This window comes from Pelophylax lessonae (genome assembly GCF_965119305.1).
Source record: "Pelophylax lessonae genome assembly, chromosome: 11".
NCBI classification, from domain to species: Eukaryota; Metazoa; Chordata; class Amphibia; order Anura; family Ranidae; genus Pelophylax; species Pelophylax lessonae.
The window spans coordinates 8,293,500-8,305,527 of record NC_138778.1 but is presented as its reverse complement, the minus strand read 5'-3'; the positions used below and the strand labels follow the sequence as shown (position 1 = coordinate 8,305,527).

The window sequence follows — 12,028 nt, the reverse complement described above, 5'->3', positions numbered from 1 at the left end:
CAGAAGAAAATATAAACTCTGACAACCCCTCCCCCTTAGCCAATCCACACAAACATATACATCCCATAATAAGCTTACTCAAGGCAGACATGAACAATGGAATGCAGGTATTCAACAATAACAAACCCCCATCCCACTAACAAGGGTCTATGAAAACACTTTATGCAATATCCTAGCAAGCTGCAATATATCTTTATATATTTCCTGAGGGACACTGTTCAGAAATATTACAGTCCCAAGTGAAAGAGCCTCTCACTCCCCCAACACAAACCACATATAGAACCCAGGATAACCGGGGTAACATGAAAGGCGGAGTCCAGTATGGTTGTACAGCGAGTCTGATTAGTGCAGACCGACTGGGGTTCTTGGTCACCATGTGCCCCTAATAGACACAGGGTGACTTACACATAAGAGGGGTCGGGGAAGCTGGACAAGTAGTCTCCCAACCTCCCTAAAGCAATCTGGGTTCCACAAGCCCCCCCAGCCAAAGTGACTCGCGTCACACTGGGGTAATCCAATCCAGTGCCTCTCTATTGGCTGTGGAGGCACCCAGTTGGATAGTGGTATAATCCAACTGGACACCTCTGTATTGGATGCTGAGGCACCCTATTGGACAGTGAAAGGATAGAGTTGGGCATCTTGCCGTTGGCTGCTGGGGCATCCTATTGGACAGTAGGAGGATCAAATTGGGCACCTCTCTTGGCTGCTGAACCACCCTATTGGATAGTGAGAAGATCTAATTAGGCATCTGTGATGGAACCGACCAACAGTGCGCTTGTGTGCTTCCATCAGTATACCGCTTCCTCCAGTCTTGAACATAGATATCCGATATTCTAGCCGCTATATACAAGACTAGCCGAGAATAGCTTGCATAAGATCTGGAACCTCTATTGAACAAACTCACACAGAATATATACCCCACCAGGTCAGGTGAGCCTGATTACATTATCATATGCAGATGAAATTATATACATAAACCTATTTAACCTGAGCTAATTACCTAGCCATCTGGACAGAAACAATAGGTGAATGGGAATCCACACCTAGACAGTGTTATAATTAACATGCTATTTAACTCAGCACTTAAACCAGCCTGGGTGAACCAGACTGCCAGCAAAAGGCGAAAACAAAGTATATTCCACAGAACACCTTGTTAAACAGACATTAGCAGGAGACACCAGTAGCAGACTGTCCGTCTCCGACCTACAATAGTCGGAGGCAAAGCTCATACAATGTTCCATCATTCTGATACAGTGGAATTAATGTATCATAGATTTCTTGAGGGACATTGTGGATAAATATTACTGTCCCATTTGAAGTAATCCAAACCACATTCACAGTGTCCATTAAGTAATTGGCCATCATGTTCTTGGTCACCCTGTGCCCCTAATAGACACAGGGTGACTTACTCATAAGAGGGATTTCCCAACCTCTCTAAGATGAGCTGGATTCCATGCCCCCCCCCTCCCCCCAACCAAAGTGACTCCCGTCACAGCACCTTTCTATTAGCTACTGGGGCTCCCTTTTGAATAGTAGGAGGATTCATCTGGGCACCTTTTTATTGGCTGCTGGAGCAACTTATTGGATAGTGGTGTGATCCAATAGGGCACCTCTCTATTGGCTGTTGAGGCACCCTGTTGGATAGGGGTATAATCCAACTCAGCAGCTCTGTATTGGATGTTGAGGCACTCTATCTGATATTGAAAGGATCCAGTTGGGCACCTTTCTGTTAACTGAATTCACCTACTATCCAATTGGGTACTCCAGCAGTCAATAGAAAGGTGCCCAACTGGATCCTTTCAATATCAGAGAGTGCCTCAACATCCAATAGAGAGGTGTCTAGTTGGATTATACCACTATCCAACAGGGTGCCTCAACACCCAATAGAGAGGTGCCCTATTGGATCAAACCACTATCCAATAGGTTGGTCCAGCAACCAATAAAAAGGTGCCCAGTTGAATCCTCCTACTATTCAAAGGGCGCCCCAATAGCTAACAGAAAGGTGCCCAATTGGATCTTCCCACTATTCAGTAGGGTCCCTCAGAAGCCAACAGAGAGGTACTCAACTGAATTCTCCTACTATCCAATTGGGTACTCCAGCAGTCGAGTACCTCTCTGTTGGCTTCTGAGGGACCCTACTGGATAGTGGGAAGATCCGATTGGGCACCTTTCTGTTAGCTGCTGGAGCAACCTTTTGGATAGTGGTGTGATCCAATAGGGCACCTCTCTATTGGCTGTTGAGGCACCCTGTTGGATAGTGGTATATAATCCAACTCGACGCCTCTCTATTGGATGTTGAGGCACTCTATCTGATATTGAAAGGATCCAGTTGGGCACCTTTCTGTTAACTGAATTCTCCTACTATCCAATTGGGTACTCCAGCAGTCAATAGAAAGGTGCCCAACTGGATCCTTTCCACATCAGATAGAGTGCCTCAACATCCAATAGAGAGGTGTATAGTTGGATCAAACCACTATCCAATAGGTTGGTCCAGCAGCCAATAAAAAGGTGCCCAGTTGAATCCTCCTACTATTCAAATGGTGCCCCAATAGCTAACAGAAAGGTGCCCAATTGGATCTTTCCACTATCCAGTAGGGTCCCTCAGAAGCCAACAGAGAGGTACTCAACTGAATTCTCCTACTATCCAATTGGGTACTCCAGCAGTTGGGTACCTCTCTGTTGGCTTCTGAGGGACCCTACTGGATAGTGGGAAGATCTGATTGGGCACCTTTCTGTTAGCTGCTGGAGCAACCTTTTGGATAGTGGGGAGATCCAATTGAGCATCTCTCTATTGGCTGCTGAGGCACCCTGTTGGATAGCAGTATCCTCCACCTGCGCACCTTTCTATTGGGTGCTGAAGCCCCCTATTGCATAGTTGGAGGGTAGGAATGATCCACAAGAAGAGTAGAATCTACAAATATTTTTCTGTTGTGTGGTCTGGCCTTCAGAGGACCCAAGGGCCAGGTATGGTACAGGAACATCATGGTAATTTGTAAGAAAATAGCTTCAGGGGCTGTAAATGGCACCTTACACATGGCGTGCAAACAAATACTTGAATGCCAGCACTCATTTGTAAAAGCGCAAGTAGCCCAGAGGATATTTCTTCCATTGCCAGCACTCTACTAAATCTATGGCATATAAGATAAGAAAACCATTGTTTTATGTAGTACATGTAATTGGGAACACAAATTTGTTTAAACATTTACGTCAAGCCCAGTGACCTCATTGATTGGTGTCGGAGGTTCTTGAAGAACGATTGTTGGTGCCGGGCTGTGCAGACTGCCAGGGCCTCGTAGTCATTGTAGGCCCCCGTTCCTGATAAGGTGTCTGTCTCCTGAGTCTCATTGTTCCTTTATCTGGCAGTTCCTGAAGGGTGGTGGGATTTGTGCCATTTTTAAATTCCTCAGCCCATTCCCACCCGTGGGTTTTTCAGGTTTTGGCCCTTCTTCTGCCAAAGCTGCAAGCGTTTTGAGTTGTTACTTCCTGCCGCCGTGGTCGATCCAGAAGACACGGCTATAAACAAGTCATTTGTTCAGATTCCTGGCTGTATACGTTTTGTGGATTGCAGTTTATATACAGGTATGCCAAAGCCAGAGATTTTGTATAACAACTGGGTCTATTTAAAGTGATTTTCTACTTCAATTCATAATTCAGTGGGGGCCTGTCAAGATAGAAACACGGAAGGTGCAAGCACTGTCTTGTATTAAAAGCTGAACTGCAGGTCAATCTACAAGAAGCTGTAGTCATTAAATGATATACACTATATTACCAAAAGTATTGGGACGCCTGCCTTTACACAAACATGAACTTTAATGGCATCCCAATCTTAGTCCGTAGGGTTCAATATTGAGTTGGCCACCCTTTGCAGCTATAACAGCTTCAACTCTTCTGGGAAGCCACAAGGTTTAGGACATAGGCGTGCGCACGGGGTGTGCCGGGTGTGCCTGGGCACACCCTAATCACCCTGTGTCTGTTGGTGTTGGGCCAGCTTCTCCATCTCTGCCACTGAGGGTAGTGAGATACTTGGTGGAGAGGCGGCTGTGCTGTTGGCTCCAGCAGATAGTGAGGCTTGTCAGAGCCGCTCAGTGTGTGTGTGACACTGTTAGGTAATGTTAATGCTTGCAGGGAGAAAGACGAGCTGTCAAAACTCAGGGGTGATGTCGGGGGTGGGCGGGACCGAACAGCTATCAAACACCAGCCAATAGGATGGGGTCTGGGCGGCCGCTTCGTTTATGTGGCTCCGCCCCTTTCTTAAGCAGCCCAATCATTGGCTGGTGTTTGACAGCTGCTTGATCCCGCCCACCCCCGACATCACCGCTTTTTTTTACAGCTGGGCTTTCTCCCTGAAAGCAGCTACATTACATGACAGTGTCATACACACAGTGGGGTACCAATGTGGGGTGTCAGCCGGCGTTCTCTGAGATCCCACATCGCAGGGTGAAGGCAGCTGCAGTGGCAGCTCCTTCAGTCCGTGCTGCTAGCGGGGGGCGGAGCCGGGATGGTAAGAAGGGGGCGGAGCCTCGCGGGGAGGGGCGGAGCCTCGGCGGGAAGAAGGGGGCGGAGCCTCGGCGGGAAGAAGGTGAGTGCGTTCCCATTGCTCAAGTGTGTGTGCTGGATAGGAGGGGGGTGGGGAAGCTGCATATAGAGGGATTCATCTTTCCCTATTCTTTCTGCAGCTGCTGAATAACTGATTCTCCTCCTCTCCCTCCTGCAGGAAGAATAGGGAAAGATCAATTCATCTATATGCAGCTGCCCCATCCCCCTCCTATACAACTTCTTTTGCTAGCCCCCCGGTGCTCGTAATCCCCCCCTCTGCTCTTAGCCCCCCCCAAAGGCACTAGACCCCCCTGTTCTTTAGCACCCCCCATGCTCTTCAGCCCCCCACAGTGCTTTTCATCTCCCTCCCCCCAAGTGCTCCCTGTCCCCCCCAGTGCTCTCCACCCCCTGGTTTTCCTTGTCCGCCCCCTAAGTGCTCCCTGTCCCCCACCCAGTGCTCTCCACCCCCCTGGTTTTCCCTGCCGCCCCCCAAGTGCTCTCCACCCCCCTGGTTTTCCCTGCCGCCCCCCAAGTGCTCTCCACCCCCCTGGTTTTCCCTGCCCGCCCCCCAAGTGCTCGCTGTCCCTCCCAGTGCTCTCCACCCTCCTGGTTTTCCGTGCTCGCCCCCCCCCCAGTGCTCCCCCCCGCGCCTTCCAACCCCCCTACAATGCTTTCCAAATCCCCTCTTTATTCTCTCCAGCCCCCCCCCCCCACCGTTCCCTTCAGCTCCTCCAGTGCTCTCTGTTTGCCCTGTGCTCTCCGGCCCCCCTAGTGCTCTTCTATCTTCTATCATGTACTCAGTCTCCGAGCATCTCCTGTATCATGTCCTCAGTCTCTGACCATCTCCTGTATCATGTCTGCAGTCTCTGACCATCTCTTGTATCATGTCTACAGTCTCTGACCATCTCCTGTATCACGTCTGCAGTCTCTGACCATCTCCTGTATCATGTCTACAGTCTCTGACCATCTCATGTATCATGTTTGCAGTCTCTGACCATCTCCTGTATCACGTCTGCAGTCTCTGACCATCTCCTTTATCATGTCTGTAGTCTCTGACCATCTCCTGTATCACGTCTGCAGTCTCTGACCATCTACTGTATCATGTCTGCAGTCTCTGACCATCTACTGTATCCTGTCTGCAGTCTCTGACCATCTCCTTTATCATGTCTGTAGTCTCTGACCATCTCCTGTATCACGTTTGCAGTCTCTGACCATCTCCTTTATCATGTCTGTAGTCTCTGACCATCTCCTGTAAACACATTGCTAATAATATTAGCTATCTATTTATGCTGAAGGTAGGACTGTGCAGGGGAGGCAGAGAGTGCAAAAGGGGGAACTGTGATTAGAGAGACAGGGGGCAGACTGCAAGGGGCACTGTGATTGGGGGGGGGGGGCTGTGAATTTTGTGCAATAAATATTCCTGAAAACATTACAAATTTTTGTGGGTGCTTACATTTTAAAGTTGGGGGGGTGCCAGATATAGGATCCGCCCCGGGTGCCAAATTCTCTAGGTACGCCACTGCACACACACTGAGCAGCTCTTGCAAGTCTCACTGTGCTGAATGTGAAACTCCCCCTCTCCCCTGTTAGTGTCCATAAGTGGTGTCCAGTAGTGCCACCTATCAGTGCCCAGTAGTGCCACCTATCAGTGCCCACCAGTGCCACCTATCAGTGCCCACCAGTGCCACTTCATCAGTGCCCATCAGTGTCACCTAATAGTGCCTATCAGTGCCCAGCAGTGCCGCCTCATCAGTGCCACCTATCAGTGCCCACCAGTGCCGCCTCATCAGTGCCCATCAGACACATCTAACAGTGCCTATCAGTGCTTCCTATCAGTGCCACCAATCAGTGCCCACCAATGCCGCCTATCAGTGATGCCTATTAGTGCCCATCAGTGCTGCCAATAAGTGCTGCCTATCAGTGCCACCTATCAGTACCCATCAGTGCAGCTTCATCAGTGCCAGTCAGTGCTGAGAACAAGCGCCTACTAGTGCTGTTTATCAGTCCATATCAGTGCCTCACATGTAATTTCACCTGTAATACACATCAAAAGGAAAATAAGGCATACATCTTTTTCAAAACTTAGCAGTGATGGTGGAACCCCTCTACAGATATTTGCCATACAATTTAACTTAAGTGCAAAAACCTTTTAGTGTCCCAATACTTTTGACAAGTGTTTATGTGTGTGTGTGTGTGTGTATATATATATATATATATATATATATATATATATATAGTGTGTGTATGTGTGTGTATATATATATATATATATATATATATATATATATACACACGCATGTGTGTTTGAGCTTTGGGGTGCACACCCTAATGCAATAGGCTGCGCACGCCTATGGTTTAGGAGTGTGTCTATGGAAATGTCTGACCATGTTCCAGAAGCCCATTTGTGAGGTCAGGTACTGATGTGGACGAGAATGCCTGGCTCACAGTCTTCGCTCAAATTCATCCCAAAGGTGTTCTATCGGGTTGAGGTAAGGACAGCCAAGTTCCTCCACCCCAAACTCGCTCATCCATGTCTTTATGGACCTTGCTTTGTGCACTGGTGTGCAGTCATGTTGGAACAGGAAGGGGCCATCCCCAAACTCTTCCCACAAAGTTGGGAGCATGAAATTGTCCAACATATCTGGGTATGCCGACACCTTAAGAGTTCCCTTCACTGGAACTAAGGGGCCAAGCCCAACCCCTAAAAAACAACTCCCCACCATAATACCCCCCCTTCACCAAATGATTTGTACCAGTGCACAAAGCAAGGTCAATAAAGACATGGACGAGTTTAGGGTGGAGGAACTTAACTGGCCTGCCTGTGTCTATGGGAATGTTTGATCATTCTTCCATGAGTGCATTTGTGAGGTCAGGCACTGATGTTGGAGAGAAGGCCTGGCTCGCAGTCTCTGTTCTAATTCATCCCAAAGGTGTTCTATTGGGTTGAGGTCAGGACTCTGTGCAGGCCAGTCAAGTTCCTCCACCCCAACGTCGCTCATCCATGTCTTTATGGACCTTGCTTTGTGCACTGGTCCAAATCATTTGGTGGAGGGGGGGGGGATTATGGTGTGAGGTTGTTTTTCAGGGGTTGGGCTTGGCCCCTTAGTTCCAGTGAAGGGAACTCTTATGGCAGGACATTTTGGAAAATTTAATGCAAGTTACATTGTGGGAAGAATTTGGGGATGGTCCCTTCCTGTTCCAACATGACTGCTCACCAGTGCACAAAGCAAGGTAACATAATGAAGAGCATTTTCAATGAGAATATGCCAGTAGCACACTAATTAATGTCGATATACAAATTTAGAGTGTAGAGAAAAAACTATAAAGAACAAATGCCGCCGTAAAAGAATCGTCAAATAAGTGAGGATATTAATTAATTAAACTCCGATTTCATTGCATCAAGGATCCAGTAAGGGAATGATGGGTGTATCCAAGCCCTAGAGCACCAGGGTCAGGTAAACAAATAGATCCCAGTGGTAGAGAAGACTGACTGGCTCTTCAGTGCCCTTCATGTGGCATGTCAGTCGTCTTTATTACTGGGATTTATTGGTTTACCTTACCCTGGTGCTCTAGGGTTTGGATAAAACCATCATTCCCTTACTGGATCCTTGATGCAATGAGATCGAGGCTTAGTTAATATTCTCACTTTATTTTTCACTTATGTGACTATTATTTTATGGCGGCATTCGTTCTTTATTGGTTTCATCTCTACACTTTAAACTTATATATTGACTTTAAGGCCTCATGCACGCAGGACATTATCGAAACGCCAGTAGAAAGCTGTATCTGTAGAAGGCGTTTTTTTAGCATTTTTGCAGTAGCGTTTTTCAGCGTTTTTTTTAGCAAACAAATCTCCCACAAAAGCTTATGGCTCAAAAAAGTTGACAAACGCAGAATAGCCGCGTTTCTTGGTGTTTTTCAGCTTTTATCAGAGTTGGAGCATTTTTACAGTTGAAAAACTCCACCTAAAACCCACTAGTTCTGGGGTTTTTCCCAGCCAGAAAACGCCCCTGCCAAAAACTGCTGATAACAGCCTGTGTGTACATGGAGACGTAGGAGGACATGCTGGGGAATTTACTGGCTGTAGAAAAAAACATCTGATGCCAAAAACAGCCTCTATTAAAACGTCCAGTGTGCATGAGGCCTAATAGTGGGCTACTGGACTTTCTGCATATTCTCATTGAACATGCTCTTCATTATGTGAGTGATAAGCTTTGTAAATACTACAAGGTATATCCCGAAGAGGCCCTTCTGGGACGAAACGCGTTGATCCTTACACCTTCCATCCAAACATTGATGGTCATAGTATATGTTTGTTTAGTATTTGGTATCTCGCGTGGAGCTTTTCGTTATACTGATTTTATTACTGTTGAGCACTTAAAAATTCCCATTTTCCATTGTCTCCCCCTCAGGAGAGGCATGGGTCATTTACCCTTTTCCATTGAATATGCTCTTCATTATGTGAGTTAATTTGGATACACATTATTCAATTTTCTTCAGATTTTTTCCTTTAGACTTAAACCATAAATATGAGTTGAGACTTAAACACTTTCAATTTGTATGCAATCAGGCAGGCCCTTGCACTACATAGTTGAAGGTAAATCTAAAGGAAATCTACCAGCAAAAGTTGTATAGTGTGTATCCAGCTTTATAAGCTCTTTAAATACTACAAGGTGTATCCTGAAGAAGCCCTTCTGGGCGAAACATGTTGATCCTTACACCTTCCATCCAAGCATTGATGGTTATAGTATATATTTGTTTAGTATTTGATATCTCGCATGGAGATTAGACTCCTGCGGTTTTTTTTAACAAATTTAGTATAAATAAAATATTATGTGATTTCACATGTTTTTGTTATACTGATTTATTACTGTTGAGCTCTTAAAAATTTCCATTTCCCACTGTCTCTTCCTCGGGAGAGGCATGGGTCATTTAACCTTTTCCATTGAATATGCTCTTCATTATTCGAGCTGGATACACGCTATACAATTTTCTTCAGATTTTTTTCCTTTAGACTTACCAAAACCGTATAATATGAGGCCAAACCTAAACATTTTCAATTTGTATGCAATCAGGCAGGCCCTTGCACTACATAGTTGAAGGTAAATCTAAAAGAAATCTACCAACAAAAGTTGTATAGTGTGTATCCAGCTTTATAAGCTCTGTATATACTACAAGGTGCATCCTGAAGAAGCCTTTCTGGGACGAAACGCGTCAAAGCATTGATGGTTGTAGTATATAGTTGTTTGGTATTTGGTATCTTGCATGGAGCCTACACTCCTGCTACTTTTTAACAAATTTTGTATAAATAAAATATTATGTGATTTTACATGTTTTTGTTATACTGATTTATTACTGTTGAGCCCTTAAAAATCCCTATTTCCCACTGTCTCCCCCTTGGGAGAGGCATGGGTCATTTACCCTTTTTCCATTGAATATGCTCTTCATTATTTGAGTTAAAGGCTCTGTAAATACTACAAGGTGGATCCTGAAGAAGCCCTTCTGGGCGAAACACGTTGATCCTTACACCTTCCATCCAAGCATTGATGGTTATAGTATATAGTTGTTTAGTATTTGGTATCTCGCATGGAGCTTACACTTCTGCTGCTTTTTAACAAATTTTGTATAAATAAAATATTATGTGATTTTCCATGTTTTTGTTATACTGATTTATTACTGTTCAGCACTTAAAAACCCCCATTTCTCACTGTCTCCCCCCTCAGGAGAGGCATGGGTCATTTACCCTTTCCCATATGGATTCTACTCAGTGGGTATTGGGTGGGGGAGTTCGTTTAAAATTCTGGCACAAACCCCTATGTTACATTTTCAAACCTGCTCTATAAGAATTGGTTAGCTGTTGACCGCACAAATATCTTTGATAAATGAGGTTCTTTCTGTAACTCTTGAAGACTGTATAATGCATCTGGATATTCGAGACAGAAGAGTATTTTGTAATTTTGTTTCTTTTTACATTTACAGGAAATTTTTTTCAAGACCTATGAAAACTTTAAGGTCATGTACACCGTAGGATATTCCAGCTCGGTGGCCGCTCTCATACTGGCCCTCGCCATCCTTGTCGGATTCAGGTAATTTATGGATGGATTCTGCTAATGTGGGGAGAAATATTTTCTATATCGCCTGGCTTATTCCTTCCCATTATACACATTATATCCAAAAGCCTGTAATATATACCTAAATCCCCTCTGCTTCACTCAGACTGCATTAAAGAAAATCCCACTTGATTCAGTAAAGGCAGTGCAAGAGGAATGATTCTGTACAGATATAGCAGTAGATTCCCTGGAGGACAGCTAATGAAGAAGGATTTTTCTCCTTGCATAATACAATAAATAAAATATAAGCAGTTTTATAGGGTGAGGTAGGTGTTCACCACCATTGATACCCAGTAAGGATGAGCTTGGGTTAGTTCCGACCCATTTTCCAGCTGAACCTGGAAGGAAGCGGTCAGTTTCAGCCCTATCAGCTGGGATTAGGGCAATCCTTCCCCTGGCAGTTGCATGCTCATAAAAGGGTAGGATGCTCATACCATCATTGACCTAATCTGGCCACATGGTCCATGGCTGGACCAAACCCATCCCTAATACCCAGTATTGTGAGAGTAAGAGATGGCCTCAATGTGTACACAAAGGGGTAGGATGCTGGTGCTATCATTTACCTAGACTGACTTTATGGTTCTTCGTTGGACCAAACCCAAACGCATCTTTAATACCCAGTAGTGCCAGAGTAGGGGATGGCGATAAGCGAGTTACAGTCATGAAGTTTTGTTATTGCGGTCTATATTCCTATCCTATTCCCAGTGACCATTCTGGAACTAGATAGAAAACAGACAGCAGTGAAAACCTGACAAAGGGATCTAGCCCTTCCGCAGTCTTCCCAGGCCTTCATGGACTCCCCCCTGGTTCTGGGTAAATGCTCAGCATCATCCTCTCCACATTCTGTGAGTCCAGGTCCTTCCTAGATGGAAGGGAACGGGGGGGGGGGGGGGGGGCGCATGCCAACCTGAGCTCACAATACCTATGGCCACTGCAGAGCACTTACACACCAATATGTGACTGCGGCATTCTCCAGGAAAAGGACCATCCACCATTGCCACAGGAGGAAAAAAGGAGGGCCTGTGACGTCAATGAATTGGTCAAAAAAATTTCGGTAGAAAAATTCATGTAAATGGCATTATTCTTACATTGGGGTGGAGTTTGGTTTTAAAGAGACTCTGCAACTTTGCCCATTCAGGCCTTAAATTCATAAAGTGGCAGAGTCTCTTTACGTGGTGGTGGCACATGAGAGACTTGTGTTGAATATGTCACTATGGTATTTCTTGCAGTAAACTTCACTGCATGAGGAATTACATCCACATCAACCTGTTCATCTCCTTCATTCTGCGTGGGGTCTGCCTACTTGTGAGCGACACCTTGCTGAAGACGAGTTACAGCCAAGTAGATTTTGAACACCACGTGGAGATCAGCAACGAGGTGAG

At 45.6% G+C, this 12,028-nt stretch overlaps 1 protein-coding gene across 3 annotated transcripts in view; it reads left to right on the top strand.

Annotated features, from left to right (window-relative positions):
- The window catches only part of GCGR (glucagon receptor), a 119,224-nt gene that overhangs the window by 71,121 nt on the left and 36,075 nt on the right, over positions 1-12,028 (top strand). For all 3 annotated transcript variants that reach the window (XM_082272686.1, XM_082272687.1, XM_082272688.1), the window contains 2 exons: positions 10,516-10,622; positions 11,876-12,023. In XM_082272686.1, the coding sequence (XP_082128812.1) occupies positions 10,516-10,622; positions 11,876-12,023 (255 nt within the window). The remainder of the gene's footprint in view (positions 1-10,515; positions 10,623-11,875; positions 12,024-12,028) is intronic.